Source organism: Tamandua tetradactyla, chromosome 19 (genome assembly GCF_023851605.1).
Source record: "Tamandua tetradactyla isolate mTamTet1 chromosome 19, mTamTet1.pri, whole genome shotgun sequence".
Taxonomy (NCBI): domain Eukaryota; kingdom Metazoa; phylum Chordata; class Mammalia; order Pilosa; family Myrmecophagidae; genus Tamandua; species Tamandua tetradactyla.
The window spans coordinates 3,306,285-3,329,502 of NC_135345.1; the positions used below are offsets into that span (position 1 = coordinate 3,306,285).

The 23,218-nt window shown below is 44.1% G+C and overlaps 1 protein-coding gene across 5 annotated transcripts in view; it reads left to right on the forward strand.

The window, feature by feature from the left end:
• HTT (huntingtin) overlaps window positions 1-23,218 on the forward strand; it is a 237,460-nt gene that overhangs the window by 198,869 nt on the left and 15,373 nt on the right. For all 5 annotated transcript variants that reach the window (XM_077136283.1, XM_077136284.1, XM_077136285.1 and 2 more), the window contains 12 exons: window positions 497-635; window positions 3,797-3,919; window positions 5,867-6,080; window positions 7,072-7,217; window positions 9,833-10,010; window positions 11,033-11,128; window positions 13,540-13,727; window positions 15,825-15,951; window positions 16,602-16,702; window positions 17,806-17,960; window positions 18,393-18,532; window positions 19,637-19,719. In XM_077136283.1, coding sequence (XP_076992398.1) covers window positions 497-635; window positions 3,797-3,919; window positions 5,867-6,080; window positions 7,072-7,217; window positions 9,833-10,010; window positions 11,033-11,128; window positions 13,540-13,727; window positions 15,825-15,951; window positions 16,602-16,702; window positions 17,806-17,960; window positions 18,393-18,532; window positions 19,637-19,719 — 1,690 coding nt within the window. The remainder of the gene's footprint in view (window positions 1-496; window positions 636-3,796; window positions 3,920-5,866; window positions 6,081-7,071; window positions 7,218-9,832; window positions 10,011-11,032; window positions 11,129-13,539; window positions 13,728-15,824; window positions 15,952-16,601; window positions 16,703-17,805; window positions 17,961-18,392; window positions 18,533-19,636; window positions 19,720-23,218) is intronic.

Sequence of the window (23,218 nt, forward strand, 5' to 3'; positions counted from 1 at the left end):
GATTAGCTTTTGACCCTAGACTTGGTATTCAGCCCAAATGAGGAAGATTATAAATGTCTTGAGCCACATGAGGTGATTCTTTTATGAAATGCCCAGAAATTGGTACAAATTGTATTTGTTAGGAGATTAAATAGAAGATTTCATGCACTTGGATCTTTAAACAGATGATCTATTTGTATTTATAAAGAATGCCTTTATTTGCTCTTTATCCTGCATTGCCTGTTATGTGTTGTGTTGGAGTAAAAATGAAATTTCTGAAAAATATTTATAGGGAGTAAATTGTGGTTATTACAGGTGAACTAAGGCCTGAATTTGTATCATGACCTACTTGGGTGTTGATGAAAAAAATAGCCATGAAGAGAAAGAGTTGAACAAGTTGCATCTTATTTTAAGAAACTACTACTATTTCTTCCTTACATAGTGTATTTCTAGAACCCTGGTTAGCAAAGTTTAGACTAAGAATTGTGCTGTAATTTCATTTGTGTTTATATTTCAGACACCAAAGACTGTATTCTCTGCTGGACCGGTTCCGTCTCTCCACTGTCCCAGAGTCCCTTAGTCCTTCTCCTCCAGTCACTTCCCACCCCCTGGATGGAGATGGGCAGATGTTGCTGGAAACAGTGAATCCTGACAAAGTGAGTGTCTGCCCATCTGTGCACCGCCCATGGCTTACTCAGAGACACCATGAACCAAAGGTGTTGTGGGGACAGGCCTTTTTCCACATGGCAGGAGAGGCCAGTGGATGGCATATGCTCAGGCTGCAGCCTTTTAGCCAGTGACAATGTTTGGCACACAAGGGCACCTCTGGTCCAAGCCAGCCTTTAGTTGCTCTGGTTGGGATATGGGGTGAAAACATCTAGGGGCTTTGAAGGGTTCCAGTGAGAAAGGCAGTGCTGACATGGAACTCTTGCTGCAGGATGTGTGGAGTCAGGGTAGCTGTGTGGCCTGGCTTAGGATATGGTTGATGAGACCTTCATGTCATAGCCACTGCACAAGCTCTGACATGTGCTCCATCAGCATGGGCCTCTCTCCCTTATGTGATAACTCTACCACTCCCAGGCAACCTTCATTGGCCTCTTCGCCCTCATGCTTACACTTCAGAGTTCCAGACCGTTTGTGTCCCTATGTGCTGCTCGTGTCACCTGCTGAATGGTTAGCTGATGTAGCACAGCTTTCCTTTTCCTTGTTCAACTTCTGTAGGAAGACTAGCCAGATTGGAAGAATTAAAATTGCTTCTTTTGTTTTCTCATTTATTGAATTTGGGATGGTAGGCAGAGAATTGGCATCAAGTAGTACTTCTGGAGTGAGAGTTCAGTTTGAAGTTTGATTTCAAAAGTCAGCAACCCAAAGCACAGAATAAGACAGAGGTCCTTTAATCTTGCATAGATTATTGTAATGCCTGGAAACATCCTAGAGTACATTAAGCAGCTAATCAAAAAGTATTGGCAAAGTCCCCTGAGGTAGGGGAGAAAGACTATGGAACTGTTAAACCTTACCATCAGGGAATCCTCTGATACTGTGTCAAACTTTAGGGACACCCAAATCAATAGGCCATGCCCTCGCATTTGTGCTGGTTTGTTTCTTAAGGCAGAAAAAAAAAAAAATAGGCCATGCCCTCGATCAGGAGGCTTACTCTTGTGAAGCCTATGTAGGTAGCAGAGAAGCTTTGACTACCCATAGGCATGCCTAAGAATCACTTCTGGAGGACCTCTGTTGTTGTTCAGATGTGGCCTAAGTCTCTCTAAGCCCAGCTCTGCAAATGAAATCATTGCCCTCCCCCCTATGTGGTACATGACATCCAGGGGTGAAAGTCTCCCTGGCGACATTGGAGATGACTCCCAGGGCTGAATCCAGACCTGGCACTGTGGGATCAAAAATTCCATCCTGACCAAAAGGGGGAAAAGAAGTATAATTAATAAAGTATCAGTGGCAGAGAAAGTTCAAATAGAGTTGAGAGGCTACTCTGGAGGTTGCTCTTACACAAGCTTCATGTAGACCTTTGCTATCTATCATAACCTGCCAACCCCCAACCAGGACCATTTCAGCCAATCCCAAAGAACACCTAGGACAATATATAAGATGCCAAATGGGTTCCAGGCACTAGAGTAACTTTCCAGAAAACCTACAACTTCCAGATGGGTCCCTGGTCCAGATAAGTCCTGAAACCTAGCCCAGCCTCTCCAGAACATCAAATAGTTCCATCTCCCTACTCCATATTAGTGACAGACCCTTCTAGTATGAAACATTTAGAATCGCCATAGCCCAAACACCCCTGAAGAGAGGGATGGAAAGATCAAAGATGATGGTGGAGTTATACAGAGAAGATAGGATTTAACAAATGAATATGAATGCCGAAATCTCTTTTAGTCATCAGTATTTTAGAGCAATTAGAAGTAAAAACCTGAAATTGTGAAATTATAACCAATGTCAAACTCTGAAATATGTTCTGCAACTAATTGTGGTTCTGTGCTTTGAAATTTATAGCTTTTTTTGTATATATATTATTTTTCACAAAAAAAAGAAGGAAAAAAAGTATTTAAGCCCTCTAGCCTCCTATATTCTGGAGCAGCTAGAAGGAACAATAGGAGAGAATCATATGATAGCCCATGACAAACTCTGGGATCTGTCCTATAACTGCTTGTTGAAGAGTGCTTTGAAAAACTATTGGTTTTTTATTTCTTTGCTTTTATATATGTTATACTATACAATTAAAAAAGTTAAAAAAATAAAAGTCAACAACCCCAATATAGCATAGCAAAATTTCAGGCCTGTTTTCTTGGTCTCTATTTATCAAGTGCCTCCTTTGCCCCAAGCGGTGGTGAGAGGTAAAGAAAGCAAACAGAGCCTCATAATAAAGGTTGATTGGTGTAACTCCAAATGCGGGAGCGACACACAGGGGGGACCACTAACCCTTACCATACTGTAGCTGGGTTTGGAAGGATACTTAGAAATGCAGCAGGTAAAAGGGTAGGAGGAGAGGCTGTCCTGGGCAGGTATTTCCGTTTGCTGAAGCTGCTGGAATGCAGTATACCAGAAATGAATTGGCTTTTACAAAAGGGATTTATTAGGTTACAAAATACAGTTCTAAGACCACAAATATGTCCAAATTAAGGCATCAACAAGAGGATGCCTTCACTTAAGAAAGCGATTGTCTGGGTTTTCTCTGTCACATGGGAAGGCCTGTAGTGATGTCTGCTGGCCCTTTTCTCCTAGGTTGGTTTCAGAATGGCTCTCTCAGCTCCTGTGGGTCCAACTGGTCTTTCCTGTAGCATTTTCCTTCTTCAAGCATCCTTCACTTGGTTTCATCTTTCTGCTCTCTCTGGCGCTGAGCTCTCTCTATTTTTCTGCCTTTATTCTCTTCATAGAGGACTCCAGTAAAAGGATTAAGACCCATCTTTAATTGAGTGGGTCACATCTCCATGAAAACAACCTAATCACAAGAGGTCCCACCCATAATAGGCCCATACCCACAAGATTAGATTAGAAGAACATGGCTTTTCTGGGTACATGACAATTTAAAACCAGCACAGCAGGAACAAGTCCAAAGGCACAGCCTTAGTAGTGATGCGTGTGGAAAGACCTGTGCTGTGGTGAGCTGTGAGCCTGAGCCTGCTCCTGTTTCCAGCCACAAATCCTATATTGCTGAGACTGTGTTCATGTCCAGAATAGGGGAGGTCCTTGTCCTTTGGTCTGGAAAGGACCTTTGATGAAGAAACAACCGCTCCTGGGAGAGTTGAAGCCCCTTGAGCACCCTGCCCCAGTATATCGCCACTATTCACCTATGTTTTCTTTCCAGGACTGGTATGTACGTCTTGTCAAATCCCAGTGTTGGACGAAGTCAGATTCTGCACTGCTGGAAGGTGCCGAGCTGGTGAATTGCGTTCCTCCTGATGAGCTGAGTGCGCTTATGATGAGCCCGGTAAGTGTTTTGTGCAGGCGGAGGCTGGAGAATCACTGGCTTCTTCTCGGTGCTCACGTACTTCTGGTTTGATTCATTTGGCCGTCACATGCTCTACTCGCCAAGTGTGACCACTTTCTTCTCTGCCTTAATGCAGAGATTGATCTAGACAGCAGTAGGAAGTCGTGCCAGCCATGTTCCCCACCTTAGAGTCCAAAAAGAAGCAAGTTGTGTTTCATTCAGTTTTTCAGAAAATGTGTGCATACTCTTGGCCTACAATCAGTTCTTAATTATTTGTTCTCCGTGACGGTGAGGAAAGTGTCTTGGAATGGTGTCATAATGAAAAATTACAATGAAAGTTGAAGGATAAAAATCTTGTTCATAGTGTTCTGGAAATTTATCTTTAGTAGTAAGCTCCTCTCCTGTCCCCCCAATAGATGTGTTAAGCTCCTTGTTCCCAGATGAGCTAAGGTCCCTGCAACTAGATGTAATAGTAAGGTCCTCATTGCTTCCCCTCCACTGAGTATAGTAAGGGTCTCTCCTCCCACTGGATATAGTATGGTCCTCTTCCATCACTGGATGTAGTACAGTTCTCTCCCCCTACTGGATATATTAAGGTCCTCTCCTCACTGGGTATAGTAATGTCCTCTCCCCCCACTGGATGTATTAAGGTCCTCTCCCCCCATTGGATATAGTAATGTCCTCTCCCCACACTGAATGTATTAAAGTTCTCTCCCCACACTGGGTGTACTAATGTCCTTTCCCCCACTGGGTGTAGTAAGGTTCTCTCCCCCCACTGGATATAGTACAGTCCCCTCCCCCCACTGGATGTAGTAAGACTATATTGTGCAGAGCTGGCCTAAGAAGCCCATGCAAGAGTGTTCACGTCCCTGTTCTCAGCCCTCTTGGCAAGTTGTGTGTGGAAAAGAGGGTTTAGGGATCATCCACCCATATTTTAAGTAGTGTTCTTCCTCAGACTTACTAGACGAGTTCATTAAACCTTTTGGTGCTGCTTACCAGGTGGAAATAAAAAGTAAGTGGAAGCAAGTGAACAGGCTATGCAGGTGTGTGAGGGATTGCAGCCGAACAAGGGGTGCAGAGAACAAGTACCTGTTGTAGAAGAGTCTTCGAGAATTAGGTAGCACATGAGAGTGCTCCAAAGCACATGTTCTTGTTCAGTTTGAAAATAAAAACTAAGCTGAAAAATATGCAGGATGGTAGGCTAAAAATTAGTTTGCTAACATTCATTTTACTTAAGACCATTCAGTGAAAATCAGTGAAAGCTGATTTGTTGAGTAATAAATTTGCCAAATGGCCAAATTATTGAATTTGTCAAATGTGCTAATTGGGCTTTTAACAGCTTTAAAGGTAATGGCTATTAGCAGCAAGATTCAATCTTGACTACTGATGCATTTCTGACTATCAGCTAAACTAAAATTGATGGGAAATTGGCCCCCAAAATAGTTGTTTAAAAAAAAAAAGTAGGCAAAATGCTCATTACAAACTTAAACATTCTGATGAAAGGCTACTTTCAATCAAAATATTGGTTCTTATATGACTACTTTGATTTATTTCAGCTGCTTTTGAACATTTTTATTTTTTAAAACTTAGGCATGTTTGGTCTTTCAACTGATCTCTCAAATGGTACATCAGCCTTAATGTATTTTTATCAAGTAAAATTTTGTCACATTAAATTTCTTTATGTTAAATAAATCCAAAATCATCAAAAAGAAATACAAATATTCTTTTAAAATTAAAGTATCTGAAAGAGGTCAGAAATATACTTAGCATTCATTCAATGGAGTTATCTATTACTTTATTATAACAGGGGCAGCATTCTTAGAACTGTTTTTTTAAGATACATTAATCCGTGTTACCTTAGGAATTTTGCATTATCCTTTCTTCTCTTGCCTAAATGAAAGCTCATAATTTGTTGTTACAGTTCAACCTCTAATGCCCTCATTTCAGGAATTCAACCTAAGCCTGTTAGCTCCATGCTTAAGCTTGGGCATGACTGAAATTTCTGGGGGCCAGAAGAGTCACCTTTTCGAATCAGCCCGTGTGGTAACTCTGGACCGCGTGTCAGACCTTGTTCAGCAGCTGCCTGCCGTCCACCAAGTCTTCCAGCCATTCCTTCCCGTGGGGTCCTCAGCCTACTGGAGCAAGCTGAATGATCTGTTTGGTAATTAACATAAAAACTTCTCTCATTTTTAAAAACAGATGCAAAGCCCAACACAGTGCTTTGCATAAGGAAATATACAGTAAATGCTGTTGCTCTAATAAATAGAAAATGTTTTAAAAGGTGTCTGAGAAGCATTGCTGGGCATTTCTCTTTGTGTATTGGCCCTTAGTGTTTGTCGACATTAGCTGAGGTTCCAGGTCCCTGGAAATAGTTGTCTGGCCTCCGGAACATGAGTGCCTGAAACGCATCTAGTTGTTTGGGGGTTGTTTTGGTTTACTAAAGCTGCCAGAATGCAATGTACCAGAAATAGGTTGGCTTTTACAGTGGAGATTTATTATCTTACAAATGTATAGTCTTAGGGCTTTGAAAATGTCCCAATTAGGGTATCAACAGGACGATACCTTCTCTGAAGACAGGCCGCTGGTATTTGAGGTTCCTCTGTCAGGCAGCAAAGCACACATGACCAACATCTGCTGGTCCTTTGCTCACAGGGTTTAATGCTTTCATCTTCTGGTTCCAGTGGCTTCCTCTTTGAGCTTCTCTGGGTCCTCTCCGCTTCTCCAGGGCTTTTTTCTATGAGCTTCTCTCTTGGTTTCATCTCATGAAGGACTCTGGTAAAAGGATTAAGATCTACCTTGGGGCAACTCCTCAGTTGAAATAACCTAATCAGAAGGTCCCCCCCACAATAGGTTTATATCCACAGAAATGGATTAAAAGAACATGGCCTTGGGTGGGCCATGGTGGCTCAGCAAGCAGGAATGCTTGCCTGCGATGCCAGAGGACCCGGTTCAATTCCCGGTGCCTGCCCATGTAAAAAAAAAGAACATGGCCTTTTCTTGGGTACATACAGCTCCAAACCACCACAGAGGTATGTGTAGAGACGCTCTTCTGAGGAAAGCTGTCAGATTCCCACAGAATTGCTTGTCCACTTCTAAAAGCTAAGGCACTCCTGGCAGCAGTTGCATCTACCTACATAGCCCTTGTGTTCCAGGGGACGCTGTGCTGTATTCCACGCTGACCACGCTGGCCCGGGCCCTGGCACAGTACCTGGTGGTGCTCTCCCAACTGCCCGTCCACTTGCACCTTCCTCCTGAGAAGGAGAGGGACACCATCAAGTTCGTGGTGATGATGCTCGAGGTAGGAGGCAGAGGGCGGGCAGTCATAGCACTCTAAAAAGTGATTAGAAGGTACTCTTCTGGGGGGTGGGAGTGGTGCAGGAAGTTTTGTGAGGAGCAAGAGAGAGTAAAGCTGTTTCCTTTGAAATAGATCCCTGGCAGTCTGATGTATAAGCTCCCCAGATGCTCACACTTACTCTGTGCAAGTCAAGATGGCAGCCACTGTCCCTGCTTTATAGAGCTCAGAAAACTCATACTCAGAGGGGTCAGGACTTGGACCTAGAATCAAGAAGTTTGGACTCCTGCCCACAGTCCACTGTTACTGACTCCACTGTTACTGACTCTGTCTGGCAAACAGGCTTAGGGGAAAAAGTGTCCATAAAAGAGAAGCAGTAGACATGGGAGAGGACTCCCAGGGATGAATCCAGGCCTGGCACTGTGGAAGCACCAATTCTGTGCTGACCAAAAGGGGGAAAAGAAGTGTAATTAATCAAGTTTCAGTGGCAGAAAGAGTTCAAATAGAGTTGAGCAGCTGCTCTGGAGGCTGCTCTTACACAAGCTTCATGTAGACCTTACTACCTACTACAACCTGTCAACCCCCAGTCGGGACCATTCCAGCCAATCCCAAAGAACACCTCGGGCAATACATAACATTCCACAAGGGCTCCGTGCACTGGGGTCACTTCCCAGAAGCCTACAAGGTCCAGATGAGTCCTGAAACCTGGAGGGCCCAGCCTCTCCAGAACACCAGATAGTTCCATCTCCCTGCCCCATGTTAGTGACAGACCCTTCCAGTATGAAAAATTTAGAATGGCCACAGCCCAAACACCTCTAACGAGAAGGATGGAAAGATCAAAGATGATGGTGGAGTTATACAGAGAAGATAGGATTTAACAAATGAATACAAATGCTGGGTCATTAAATTGATATTATTCTCCAATATTTTAGAACAGCTAGAAGTAAAAACCTAAAATTGTGAAATTGTAACCCATGTCAAACTCTGAAATATGTTCTACAACTAATTGTGGTGCTGTGCTTTGAAATTTATAGCTTTTTTATATATATTATTTTTCACAAAAAAAGAAGGAAAAAATGTCGATTGTGATGATAAGAAGTATTTTAGCCTTCTAGCCTCCTATAGTCTGGAGCAGCTAGAAGGAAAAATATGAGAGGATCATATGGTAGCCCATGACACTCTGGACTCTCCTGTAACCACTTGTTGAAAAGTGCTTTGAAAACTACTGGTTTTTTATTTCTTTGCTTTGTATATATGTTAAACTATACGATAAAAAAAGTTAAAAATAAAATTAAAAAAAAGAGAGAAGTGAAGTGAGCTGGAGAGAGGAGTACAAACCCTTTGGGGCTATCTTCCGGTTAAAGTGGTAGACCCGTATTCTCTACTCACGTGATTTTATTTCCTTGATTCTAAGATACCTTTAATTATAGTAAAGACCATCCATTAAAAGTTTTTCCAGGAAAACAAAAAAAAAAACCCTACAAATGTACTGTGGATCCTAATTTTAAAAACTTGAAAAAATAACCTGGAAAATTTATTATGCTTTAAATTGAGCAGTAATCTGGACATTTCAGCTGTAGGGGAATTAATTGTACACTCAGTTGATATTAACATTTATAATTAAAAAAAAAATGTGTACCCTTTGTGGATACATTGCCTTCCCATGAGCCGTCTGGAAAGTGGAGTCTGGCCTTTATCTTGGAGAGCAGAGGCCCAGAGTGGCAGTGTCTAAGCAAGGGCACATACTTCTGAGCCCGCACAGGCTCTTACCATTCCACCCCATGAGCAGGACAGGACAGAAGACTGTTCACACAGCCAGTCAAGAAGCACTGGAGAATCACTTATCCCAAGCCAGGCGGGCTTTGGACCATGTCAGAGAGGATGTGATCCTGCCTTTTAGGTTTTTGAATTGTGGGGAAGGCTGGAAAGTGCACACAGGATTACAGAACAGAGTGATTGTTATAGAGCTGCCAATTTATATTGTCTGCTGTGTTCAGGACAAAATATTTGACGTGTATCATCTTCGGGTCTCATAATATTCTATGAGATGGGCTCTGTTTTCCCCATTTTACAGATGAGGAAAGCAAGGTTTAGAGAGTCTAAGTGACTTGCCCAACTTAACCCAGAAAGAAGGCAGCAATCTGCATTTGAACCTAGGTATGACTATCACCAGAAACGTGCTCTCCAGTCAAGCCTCTATGGGCAGTGACAGAGGCTGTCTGGTGCTATGCGAGCCCCGAGGTAGAGCATCTTATGTGGCCTGGAGGACTGTGGTCAGGAAGGATTGCTGGAGGGGACCACAGAGTTGAGTTTTGAAGGACAAAGGGGCAGCTAGATTTCAGTGGGGATTCTGGCAGAGAAAGGAGCCCCTGGGGTGCGAGCCAGCTGAGCTTTGTGGAGTAAGTGGGACTGGGATCCAGCGTGAATGTGAAAGGTGACGGTGTGGAGAGATGGACATTCAGTCCTTCCAGCAAGGGCAAGGGTGTTCCTAACTTCTAGCATCTCCATGCTTTGGGCAGTTCCACTGCAGCTGTGAATTGCACCTCTCCTGCTGCAGCTATCTGTGTAGGAAACACCCATCAAGAAATAAGTGTTTAAAGGTTTGTTAATTTCTCTTTTAGGCCCTATCGTGGCATTTAATACATGAGCAAGTCCCTCAGAGTCTGGACCTCCAGGCCGGCTTGGACTGTTGCTGCTTGGCTCTGCAGCTTCCAGAGCTCTGGAACATAGTCTCCTCCACAGACTGTGTGACCCAAGCCTGCTCCCTCATCCATTGCGTCCGCTTCATCCTGGAAGCCAGTAAGCAGATACACACGAACGGATCTGTTTCTTATCCTTCGTCAGTTGAGCCAGTAATCAGCTCAAAGAATGTGGTTTAAGCATTTATTTTGTGCCTTTTATTTACCAGGTACTAAGTTAGGAATTGGGGGCTGAAGTGATGGATAAAGTCTAAGTCTTGCTTTAGAAAGAGCCTCTCTCAATCTCTAATATCTTTGGCATCTGCACTAGAATTTAACTTGCATTTATTTTTGTAGTCATTTTGTTTAGATTTTTGAGTTGCAATGTTCATTTTTTAAAAGTCTGAATTTTATGTCCTTTTGATCTCTGGTCCTTGTTGACTAATTGATGTTTTTAGTCCTAACTTGAATATGAGATTAATACAATTACATTAAAAGACTGTTTTCTGTTGTAGTTGAAATGATTGTTTCTATATTGCATTGTAATAATAACATTGTAAAATAAGTTATTCTCTTCAAGGACAGTGTGCTTGATGAGGGTCATTAGCCAAAATACTTTAAAAATTGGACATTATAAAATTTTAAAAAATAAAAATAAAAAAATTGGACATTATAGTTGATATGTTAGAGGGTATTTGAAATTTTGTATTTTTAAATCAAACATTATAGAGTGGTTTTGAAGTTTCGTTGTTTGAATTGTTTTTCATCTATGCATTTATAGTCAACTTGAAAATGAAGATCCCGGGATTAATTTAAAAGCCAGACTTCTTGGGGTTTAGTGTTGCTTTTAGCAATAATGACTCATGAGCTGTCTTACAAAAGCCTTCAGGGTTAGAGATGGCAAGTAGGAGACAGTAGAAGGATTTATAAATTTGAATGTAGAAGTCCAAATCCTTGTAAAATTTAAGATTAACCAAGATGTTGATACCTGTTGTCTAGTATTTCCTATTTGTCTAAAATTGATTATGGGCAGTATTTTCCTCCCTTAACAACATAGTCTACAACCTTGAATTTTTATGAGGCTGCACAAATGTGGAATTGTAAATGTGTTTGGACATTCTGTTTGTTATTTTATAACTATAGTTGCAGTGCAGCCTGGGGACCAGCTTCTTAGTCCAGAAAGAAAGATCAACTCTCCAAAAGCTGTCAGAGAGGATGAATTAAATTCAAATACACAGAGTAAGTCTTTAGATCCATTTTCCTCCGCTTAGTCTCTTTGGAGGCTTGAAATTCATTCACAAAAGACATTTAAAGGATAACTGTGGTGTCTTGAATGCTTGCTTTATCTGTTATGCAGCTTTTCCCTCAATTTAAGCGGAACTTTAGTACATTGTCTTGCATGTGGTCCTTGCTCTGCTTAAACGCCTGCCCCCTCTTCGTCTGGCTATCTTTGACCCTTCAAATATGACTGGGATGTCACAGTCCCAGGGAACCTCTCTCTGATCTACATCCTTGCGGACTGAGGTTTGTACCCCCTCCTCTGGTAGCCCCCTTCTGCCCCATCCATCTTAGCATTTAACGTACTCCATGGCATTACTGCTTCGTCTGTCTTTTTACATGTTTTCTGAGCCCCTCGAGGGCAGGGAATATGTTCTTCTCCTTTGTGTTCTCAGAAACTATTGCTTGGCATGTTGTAAATGATCAACAAATGCTTGTTGAGTGATGACTGAGTAAATAGAAAACCCCTGTCCTTCCTGCAGAAACCAAGTCCAAATCCAAATCATTTAAACTCTAGACTTAGACATGTACTGTATTTTTTTCATATCATTCCTTCTGACTCTAAAGTAGGTCTCCGGGTTTTTTAATCTGTTATGTGGTTGATTACGGCCAGGTGTGATCCCCATCCTCCAGGGCACTGGGGCTGAACCCAAGCTCACTGTTCCTGGGGCCATTTTAGTTCCTTTATCAGGAAGATCTGGCTGGGCTCCAGCTTTCAGCTGACCCCACAAAGCGAGAAAGCAGGCCTCACCTGGAGATGCTTGTCTTTTTCTTTAACAAAACACTCTAGTTGGAATATTAGGCATCTTATCTGTGCTTTGCTGGCTTAAGAAACAAGTCTTATTTATAAAAAGTCCATAGGCATTTTGTGTCTCTTTTTTTGTGTCCCTTTTTTCCAGGTTTTGTGTCATCCCAGCATTTAGCTCTACTGCTCTTAGTCTTAAGCACAGTATTTTTTCTTCTAGTTCCTTGCTCAAGTTTTTATAATTGCATAACAATCCAGAAGCAGTATGTTTTGAATCAGAGCAGAGGCCCTGTTCACCCAACACTTACATCGAATCTCTCAGGTCCCTTCCAGCCTTAGTTTGCAATGTCATGATTCTGTAAGATCGGGAGGGAGTATGTGAAACATTGACATCCCTGCTTGGTCGTAATGGAGTTACTTACCCTGAGCGTCTGTAATGAGGATAAGGGTAGTACTGACCTTATAAGAATGTTCTGAGAATTAAGTAAGTACATAAAGCACCTAGAATAGATATCAGGCTTATAATAAGTGCTCAGTAAGCAACAACATTTATTTTATTTATAATTTTAATTTCCATTACTCTGAAAATTGTTCAGTTATTTCAAGGATTTGAGTCAGAGAATGCAGGCCCACTGGCTGAACTGTGCATTGTTTAGATTTTTGTATAACAGTGTAATTATGCTCATTCTCCATGACCCTCTTTTGGGTGATTATTTTCAACCTGGCCAGAGGAAGAAGCATGGTGGTTATTTTGTTTTGTTTTAATCACCTCGATAGGATGATACTGCTTTAAGATTTCACACTAAATACTATTTAAGACAACCTCATTTCTTTTAGCTTGGGGTTTGAGTCTTTAAGCCCAATAGGAATTCTTTATTAGAAAGTTACCTGGACAGTTGAATCTAGTAGACCATGGGTGATATCTAGCTAAGATCCTGAACATTTATCAATTCAACAAATAATTTTTAGCATATATGATATGGTGGACCCAAAGTGAGTAAGAGACAATCCCTGTGCTCAAGATGCTTGTAGAGATGTTGCTATTCCTCAATGTTCTGTCTCAGGAGTTCTAGTTTGACAAAACTAGGGTCGGCTGATATGTTGGAACTCCATACTCAGCCCATCGAGAACCCTAGTCTAGGGAAAACTGAAGATTAAAGCATGGTTCTTTACATTCCAGCTTTGGGACAAGCCCAGAGCCCTGGGAAAACCAGAGAAAGAGGAAGGGCAGGGGAGCATCCTGAAGGAAAATTTAGGCTGATAGCTGCACAATTGATTTGGGGTGTTAGAAAGCCATTTCTGACTGCTTCATAGGTGGGTGAGAGGGCCTGTGGACTGGAGGGAGGAGACTAGTTTTAAGATGGTTGCAACAATCCTGGTAGAAAATGGGAGAATTGCATGGTTCAGGTGAATGTTAAGGAGGTAAGATCTGCAGGAGCTCTGACCAGGCTGAGTTGAGGAATGAGGCAGAGGAAGAAGGAAACATGGAGGCAACTCCATATTTCTGGCTTGAGCAGCTGGTTGTAGGATCATGCCTTTCTTTTGGGGTGGGGAGATCAGGAGGAGGTGCAGGTTTGGAGTGTATTTTGATGGAACAGTCCTGTCCTTACCCTGGTTGCTTGTTTAGCTTCCAGGTATATCAGCACAGCTTGTGAGATGGTGGCGGAGATGGTGGAGTCTTTGCAGTCAGTGCTGGCCTTGGGTCACAGGAGGAACAGCAGCGTGCCGGCGTTCCTCACTTCAGTGCTGAAGAACATCGTTGTCAGCCTGGCCCGCTTGCCCCTGGTCAACAGCTATACGCGAGTGCCACCCCTGGTGAGTCCGCTCATGTGCTTTGCAGAAGACAGGAATGAAATGGTAACAGAAAGGCAAGCCCCTGGCCAGGGAGGTTGCCAGAGGAATGAAACAGAATCTTCCTGTTAGATGGGTTCTTTGGGGCCAGAAAGTCTCGTTACAGGTGGTTTTGACACCTGTCTGTTTTTTCCAGTCATAACATAAAACACGGTGAAGCATTACATCATTCAATAAGATTCATCTCCCACTAATAGGTATTTGGTGTCAGATGAGACTCTAAAGTAGTAATACTGACTTGTTTAATGATAGGCCCAAAATTGTATCCCCTTGGTGAATAGTTTCCTTTCAAAGTAGTCACCTTTGGAGATAATTTACTTATTTCCATACCACCACTCTTGTAACTCCTCTTTTGAAATTGTCTTCAGAATCTGTTTAAAATAGGCGTTACCAGCCAGGCTCCTTGTCTGGGGGAACAGAAAGAGCTTGAACAGGATGAGGGTCGATAGGGGGCCGAACTAACCTCTCCCCAGTGAAGTTGGATCATTTCCAAACCACTACAACTTCTGAAGTGAGATGATACAATGTACTCCTTGGCAAAAATGAAGTCTTCCACAAGCCAGAAGAGAGAGGCTCGTACACAGCAGGATTCAAATCAGAGATAGATGTTAGCCCAAAAAGAGAATTAGGTTCCCACAGGAAAGGCAGTTATTTCTGCCTGGAAGGCACTGTGCTTGCAAGGATAAGCACAGCCTCTGTGTGTGTGCTCACGTGTGTGTATGTGACAGAGAGAGATTCTGGAGAAGCTTTTACCAAGGAAGCTGTGTTTGTTGGACCTCGAAGAATGAGGAGGGTTTTTCCAGGGCAGAGGAATAAAGCTGTTGAGATGGAGGGTCATTCAGGAGCAGAGCCCGGGGGCAGGACGCCTAGGGGAAAGGGGTATAGATCAGGGAATGGCCAGGCATCTCTGAAGCCCGGTGCCCACCGGGCAGTGAGGAGGACGGGCAGTGCTGGAGAGCAGGTTGTCAGCACCTTGTACAGGGTGTGGGTCCCAGATAAAAATAGAGCTATTCCCTGGGCAGGGAGGAGCTGATGTGGATTCAGAAGAGGGTAGTTTTGAAACAGTTACTGCACTTTGAAGGAATGGGGTTTGTGGGGAGATTGGAAGCAGGAAGGGTAGCTAGAGATAGTTGTTATCTTCCAAAATTTAGTGTTTGCAGAGTGCTTGAAGGTACTTTGGCATGGACGATGTGAAGGTGACACTCAGGCAAGAGATCAAGCAGACCTCCACTCTAAAGTGCCCTCATGGGAAGGTGTACGCTGGAGGCAGCCAAGTGCCTCTACTTGACTTTGGGGTTCTAGGGTTTGGGGTATGGTTTCCTTATGTGAAATGAATGGTGCAGATGCCGTTCAAATTGGCCAGCACTACCACCAAGGCCTCTGCCCAGACATGCTGTGGAGCCTAGGATGGGGCTCTTGGCCTGGGCCTCTGTCAAGTCCTCTGTCCCAATATCTGAAGGAGGTGCTGGTCAGCCATGCCAGCCCTGCAACTAAACAGTGTTGTCTGCCTCAAGCAAGCTTTCCATGAAGGTGCTTGTTGGGGATTTCATGGGGTTACAGAAATGGACAGGATGGCTGTTTTTGTGTCTGCTTGCCAATAAATATTTTTATGTGGCTACATTTCATCAAAGACTTACTTTTATTCATATATACTACATGTTTGGTATTTTGTGGGCAAGGGGCCTCTCTCTAACTCTCACTCCCTCTAAGGGTAGGAGTCTGCCAGCACCTCCCAAAAAGAATCTGGCCGCCATGAACAATTAGAGTGACCATAGCATGTCCACCCACAAGGTGGAAGGTGGCCTGGGTTGTGGGAAAAGGGGGAGGACTCAGCAGGTTTGGGAAGTGTACTTCGTAGGAAAGGTGATCCTGAGGCACAGGAGTTGGAGCCACATTTCAGGGAAGGCAGCAAGTTTGCTCTTGGAAATGTTTGTGGAGGTGTTTGTAGGTCTTTGGGCTCAGGAGGGAGACTTGGAGTAGAGAAGTGGTGTTTCTTTGTTCCTCACAGTTTAGCTGTCCTGGGCTGGTCTCGTTAAATCTTACTGTGTTTTGCACTCTCAGGTGTGGAAACTCGGATGGTCACCCAAACCTGGAGGGGATTTTGGCACAGCACTTCCTGAGATCCCCGTGGAGTTCCTTCAGGAAAAAGAAGTCTTCAAAGAGTTCATCTACCGTGTCAATACACTAGGTGTGTTTGTGGCTTCTCTTTCGCAATCATTGGACATCATAACCCAAGGTTGTAGTCTTACTCATCTCATTTTACTTGGTAGACAGTTTTGGGGTCTTATGAAAATGCATGAATGCATTTTTGCAGTATATACCAAGACCCTTTATTAAAATGGGAAATTAGATCCAAGGTTGCATGTGTGCACCTTTGTGTATTTAATCACAGATTTCTATTTATCAGGTTTAATTGAAGTCAGGATAGGTACACTTATAATAGATAATGTAAAGCCAAATTTAGTCTTTATTTATATATTTATGCTGAGTATGGAAAAGTTTTCCTCAGTATTTTTGGAGTTGTTTTTGTCAGTTTGGTCCTGTTACATTGCCATCGATGTCCATTTTCTCGTATGAGCATATTGGGTCCAGTGGTGCTAAGTCTCTTGGCTCCAAAGTTTCCCTGGTCCACGTGGTAGAGGGGCAGGAATGGGGGCTTTGGAATCAGACAGCCCTGGGCTGTGCTCCTGAGAGTCTTGGCTGTGTAGTGCTGCGCGAGTCATTTTATCCTCTAGAACCCCTGTCTCATCATCCATCCACTATCCAATGGGGATAGTGACGATGAACAGTTTGAGAACTGGGTGAACCTCTGTTCTAGTCTAACATTTGCATTCTTAGGATGGACAAGTCGTACACAGTTTGAGGAGACTTGGGCCACTCTCCTTGGCGTCCTGGTGACCCAGCCCATCGCGATGGAACAGGCAGAGAGCCAGCCAGAGGTAAGGCCTTGCGCCAGCCGCACGGGGACCCGTGTGTGCTCTGACTCAGTTCTGCTCACTGGCGAGCTGGTGGCCATTTGCAGCTTGCCATTGGTTTTGTAGAGGGCACAAGGAAGGCAGTGAGCTAGTTGTTTTTCTGTCTTTGTTTTTAAAAGAATGAGTGAGATTGTGTCTTGACTGAGGTTCCAGAGCAGGGCAACCTCTTGGTTGTTCGGACACCAGAATTGCCCGTGACTGTGGTACATGCTGTCACAAGGTGTCTGCACGTTACGGGTCAGTAAGACCACTCCCTTTGTGAAGTAGTTTTGTTCAGAACAGTGTGGGGGTGGAATGAAAATGAGAAGGTACTTTATAAAGAACGTGCATACCTTGTGTTCATTTTTCTTGAATGTTTTGTAAAGATTTTATTAGGCTTCTTAGCGTGTGAGTGTTCCATTATTATTACTATTATTTTGCATTGGCAGGCACCAGAAATCTCTCCAGCATGGCAGGCGAGAACTCTGCCTGCTGAGCCACTGTGGCTCACCCTGAATCCATTATTTTTATATTAAGAAAAACTATGCTCTGATAAAGCAAAACCTGAAATATTGGAAGTCATGGGCTGTGACTCATTAACTGATAGAAAATGTGGCATAAACTTACCTAAATAGCATTTGAGAGGATAAACTTGTTAAAAGTTATCAAGATTGTCCTTAAATTCCTGTAGAAGCTAACAGGATATCATATGCAGTATCTCTAAAATTAGTGAATAAATTTAGGGACAGTTGCTTAAAAAGTTATTCATGTTTGAAGTTTCTTGCCTGTAGTAGGCAAGAAAAGTAGACATTTGAAAGTAGACATTTTGAAAAGTAGACATTCGCCCAACAGATTTACTTCAAGGCAGGTACATGTGTGTGGCACTGTGTGGTGCTGTTGTAGACGTAGACAAAGGGAGGCCATGGCCAAGGAAAGTCACACTGTCCCACACTTGTCTTCCTCCTGACAAGGCCATGGTGGCCACTGGCTGGGACCACTGCCTGCCAGGCTCTGCATGGCAAGGTGGGGAGTCAGGGGTCAGGGCTGCTTGTGACTCCCTGACCTGGGGTGGGGTCCTCTCCTTCCAGGAAGACACAGAGAGGACCCAGATCAACGTCTTGGCCGTGCAAGCCATCACTTCCCTGGTGCTGAGTGCCATGGCCGTCCCCGTGGCAGGCAACCCGGCTGTGAGCTGCCTGGAGCAGCAGCCTCGGACCAAGCCCCTGAAGGCTCTTGATACCAGGTTTGCCTTGGGCCCTGAGCATTGTCAGGGAGGCACCCCCAGGCAGCCAGTGGTTTCATCAGTGCCCTTCCTTGTTGCCAAAATTTAGAACAAAATTCCTGGACCCTCTTTCTGCAAGAGGTACTAAAAAGGCAGATAGCCGCAGTATTTCCAGAAGTATTTTGTTTAGTGATGGGAGGCAAGGTGACCAGAAGGCTTGTGGCTGCCGGGGGCCTGGAGTGTCAACAGGCAGCTCAGGCAGGGCAGGAGCCAGCAAGCCAGTGGGCACCTGAGCAGGGATTTGGGGGCAGGGGTTCGCTGGAAAGGACAGTCATGGTTTGCCTTGTTGCAGGTTCTGTGTTGTCTGTAGTCTAAGCTGGGGGGATGTCCTGGTTTTTCATTTGTAGGATTGAAAGAAGCAAAATATTCTTTCACCTCTGTTTTGAATTTTAGGTTTGGAAGGAAGTTAAGTGCTATCCGAGGAATTGTAGAGCAGGAAATTCAAGCAATGGTTTCAAAGAGAGAGAACATCGCCACTCATCATTTATACCAAGCTTGGGATCCTGTCCCTTCTCTGTCTCCAGCTACAACAGGTACCTGTGGGAAAAGGGGCTCTTGCACTCAGGCTAGAATGAAAATAGGACTAACTTATTAATAACACCATGTAGGCAGAAAGACTTGTGCCATGATTTTATTTGTAGTATCCACGGTTGGCGACTGCCTTGCTAACTGTGCCATCCTAGTTCACAGGTGAACGCCTCACTCAGGCACAGAAGCAGTTTATCAATCTTGAAAATAGGGTGTGGAAGCGAATGGGAGCACTGTCCGGGGATCTCACCAGGCAATTTGTGGAAGCAAAAGAGTCCTCAGAGGCTGGAAAACTGGCCAGAAAAGAAAATGGAAAGGGTCCATGTAAACAGTCTGAAACTCTGGGTTCTTGTCGGAAGTCTTATGTGGCAAGAGCCCACCAACATTCATTCCCAAAGGCCACACTGGGCAGGAATGGGGCTGGAGTGGGTAAGGAGCAGGTAGGTGGCATTAGGGCTCAGGAGAGCAGATATTTCTGGAGGGCATGTGATGCCAGCTCTGGCAGAGAGGCTTAGAGACTAGGTCATTCAGCTGGGGGCCAGAGGCTGGGGCGTGGGACAGGATGGATGCCCAGCAGAAGGAAGCGAGGAGGTCATTCTTTCTGGGGCCTGGAGTGTATGCATGAAGATGAGGGCTATCATGCGAAGGCGGGTGGGCTGAAGAGATGAGCCTGCACCCTGTTGCTGGGGGCACCAAGGTAAGCTTCTGGATGACGCAGCCCACTGAAATTGACCTCTGGGACCTGCAGAGACCTCCACCAGCATGCACTTTGTCACCTTATCCATAGGTCCTGTAGCCCAGTCTGTGACAGATGCCTGTCCACAGAATTCAAGGCTGAGTTTGAATAAGAAAAGTGGAGTCCCATTTGCTAAGAGGAAAAATAATGCAGGATTCCCACCCCCCACCCACTGTTATCTGTGTAACCGATTACAAAGGTGAAGAAAACCCCAGACTCCTGAGAGGTTTTGCTGTCCTGTGAAAGGTGAAGTGGAGCAGCAAAGGGGCAGGCAGGCCTGCCCAGCTCGGGCTGCCCATGGGCTCCCCCTCCTGCGCTGGCCCTTGCCTTCACAGGAGTCTACAGAATGGCCCTCTCTTTTGTTGCTTTGCAGGGGTCCTGATCAGCCATGACAAGCTTCTGCTCCAGATCAACCCTGAGCGAGAGCTTGGCAACACAAGCTATAAACTGGGCCAGGTTCGTTCATGGGAGCCCCTTGAATCCAGGGCATTTTCATTGCTTTCTTTATTTCAAAAAGGATGTAAGATATTTTATCATTGTATGTGTATATGATGACATAAATGTGTATATAACTTGGTGAGATGGATGACTTAGAAGTAGGTGAGAAAGATGAAATGAGGAAAGCAAAGGTCTGGGGTATAAAATGGAATTCAGTATAAGAGGCTCAGACAGAGCATATGGTGGAATCCTTGCTGTGATAGTCATGAGCTTTTTAGCCACCAGCTCTGCAAGGAGTGCAATTACACAGTTCCAGTGTGGTAGACACACCTGAGTGTGAATGCCAGCTCTGCTCAAAGTCTGCCTGCCAGACAATACCTGAACTATACGTCAGTGTCCTCATCAGAAACCTCGGGGTACCCTAGAATGAGCTGAGACTCAGGATCAAGGGACTGAGAAAACCTCCTCGACCAAAAGGGGGACGAGTGAAATGAGACAAAGTGTCAGTGGCTGAGAGATTCCAAACAGAGTCGAGAGGTTATCCTGGAAGTTATTCTTATGCATTAAATAGATATCACCTTGTTAGTCAAGATGTAATGGAGAGGCTGGAGGGAACTGCCTGAAAATGTAGAGCTGTGTTCCAGTAGCCATGTTTCTTGGTGATGATTGAATAATGATATAGCTTTTACAATGTGACAGTGTGGTTGTGAAAACCTTGCATCTGATGCTCCTTTTATCTACCTTATCAACAGACAAGTAGAGCATATTGAATAAAAATAAATAATAGGGGGAACAAATATTAAAATAAATTTAGTTTGAAATGCTAGTGATCACTGAAAGGGAGGGGTAGGGGGTATGGTATATATAAATTTTTTTCTGTTTTCATTGTCTTTTTCTGAATAGATGCAAATGTTCAAAGAAATGATCATGATGATGAATATACAACTATGTGATGATATTGTGAATTACTGATTATGTAGAACAGAGTAATCAAAATAAGGGGAAAAAAAGCACCTCATAAAAAGAGACAAGGGCCCCAAACACAAAGAGTAAAAAGACCTTGATCATCAGTGCATGATTGTACAGTGTTTGTGTTGACCAGTGAGAACCTAACACCAATGCTGTTGTACTTCCAGAGGAAAGAGCCAGGCTGGAGACTGTTCTGTTCGTTTCCCAGGATACTATGAAGTGCCTAGCAAATATTAAACCTGGCACTCACTTAGCACGGTGGGCAGTGGGGAGCCCAGAGGTAACCAAGTATCTGGGAAAATACAGTATGATGGCCTCGTGGTCTGAATAAACTGCTGCCGAGTCCTCAGGAGACCTGGCCCAGTGACACTTACAGAAGAAAGTGTCACACTCTCAGTGTGAGCAGGAGATAGGTTAGCCTTCCTGGGTCTTACCTTTGGCATCTTACAGTTCCACTCTGAAATATCTTTTCTATCTTAGGTAGTAAATAGAGATTGCCAAAGCTTTTTCTTCCACAGTAGGAAAAGCAGTGAATGATCTAAAACATGTGCTTTTGCTCACACATCCCTTCCCAAATCTGATTGTTTTAGTAAAACATTCACTACAGGCCTGTGGTAAATCAAGAGTGCTTGTGGATCACCAACACAAGGTTCATGTGAGGGAACCATGCTTGGCAGGTTGGACCAATTTGCTCCAATAAAGGTGTTAAACCTTGCTGGGTGTAGAGGTAGAACCTGTGCATAGTTGTGGATTTGGTGCTGATTTTCCCACTGCAGATGTTACCTGGTATTCACCTTTATATATTTATGAGTCCTGACAGCTGTCTGAAAATTTTTAAATTCAGTTAAGCAAAAATGGAAAATTTCCAGATAGCCATGTTTCTTGTGCTCCAGTAGCCATGTTTCTTTTCGTTGAGTGAAACATGCTTGAGAGACATGTTGATGCAACCTGCAATAAAAATCTGTAGGAAAAAAAAAGAAACCTCGGGGCAGCCACACTTGTGCTAGCACATCTCATGGTGAGGACAGACAGAGTCATCAGAGTGCTCGGGGCAGCTTTCAGCCCAAGACCCTGAGCCAGTGCTCGGGGCACAATGGCCAGTTTGACTGCTGGGCTCTCCTGCCTCCACTCCAGTTCCTTTTAGTATAGTGCTGTCTTCTTAGAACCCAGTATGCTGTGTCGTTTTCTTTGTAGCTTCTTTTTTTTAAAAAAAATAAGAAGAAGAAGTAATTGACTCTGTGTAGTGTTGCAAAGCCCTGTTAACTCTAAGGGTTTCCTCCCAGAAGCTGTGTAGTGGAGGAGGGCAGACCCTTGGGCTATACACCTATGGTCCCCTAGTCACCTGTGTCCTCTCGGCCCTGGTTCCTGGTCCTGCTCAGTCTCGCTGGCTTTATGAGCAAGAAGCAGTGATTTAGTCAGTTGAAAAAGAAGCCACAGTGCTTTTCTTTGGCAGAGAAGTTTCCTGCCTTTCCTTTTGCAGAGAAGTTTCCACCCTGAGATAAGTGAAAGCGATCTCTAGAATTTAATGTGATTTTTGTGGAGGTGTGTTTCTGAAGAGCAGGCCAGGAATGCAAATTCTTCACCTCATCCCTTTTGCTCTGGGGTCCAGGGATGTTGGCTCCGTGGTGGGGCTGTATTCTGATGACTCTCCTGCCGTCACCTGATGGTGCTACACTTCCTTTAGAGTTTGCACCTGCATGTGACTTCACAAACTGAGTAGAGTGGGGTTCTATAGGATTGAAATATAATTTGACCACTGCCTTGGCTGGAATAGCCATTGGCTCTCAGGTACCACACCACTGAGCCACCCCTTGCTTTGGAGAAGGAGCTTCAGGGAGTGGAGGGGCTACCTACAGAAAAACTGCTTTTGTGATTCACAGTTTATTTTCAGTCTGGCCATCTGGCCTCTAGCCAACCCTGTCTACCTCAGATCCCCTACAGAGAAGGGGGGGATTCAAAGAAGTAGTGATTGCAAACACAGAGCAAGAGTTGGAATTAGTGTCACCGATTGTGGGAACGCAGCCAACACTCATTTGTTCTTTCCTCTGTAAACTTGGACTGAGTAGCTTCTGTATGCTTGCTACCTTGCCAAGTGCTAGAGGGTTTCAGTGTGGACAGAGCAGACAGGAAGATGGATAAGTGGTTGTACTGACATCCAGTGTGTGTTTCTAGATGGGGAAGCATGTGACAGGAGCCCTCATTTGCCTCCTGGAACAGACTCCACTGCAGGATTGGTTAGCTTTCTGCCCCCAGGCCCCTCCCCACCATTGTTTCGATCCCTCTACTCTCAGGCTTCCTAATTCTTTCCTACTTCCATCACCCCTGTTGGATTTGTACAGGGCTTTCATAGGGTTTACACAAATAACTACCCAATGAGTGAGGGCCAGATGTGAAAAGAAAGTTCATATACTGGTTCCTTTTTTGCCAGGACTTCATTCAGATGTTACATCGGAGCCGAAACCTCCATTCTTAGTGGTCCATCCCTTCACTCGCCCTCAGTCCCACCTGGGGAGTGTGCTGCTCCCCTTTCTGGGGCTTTTGTCCCTGA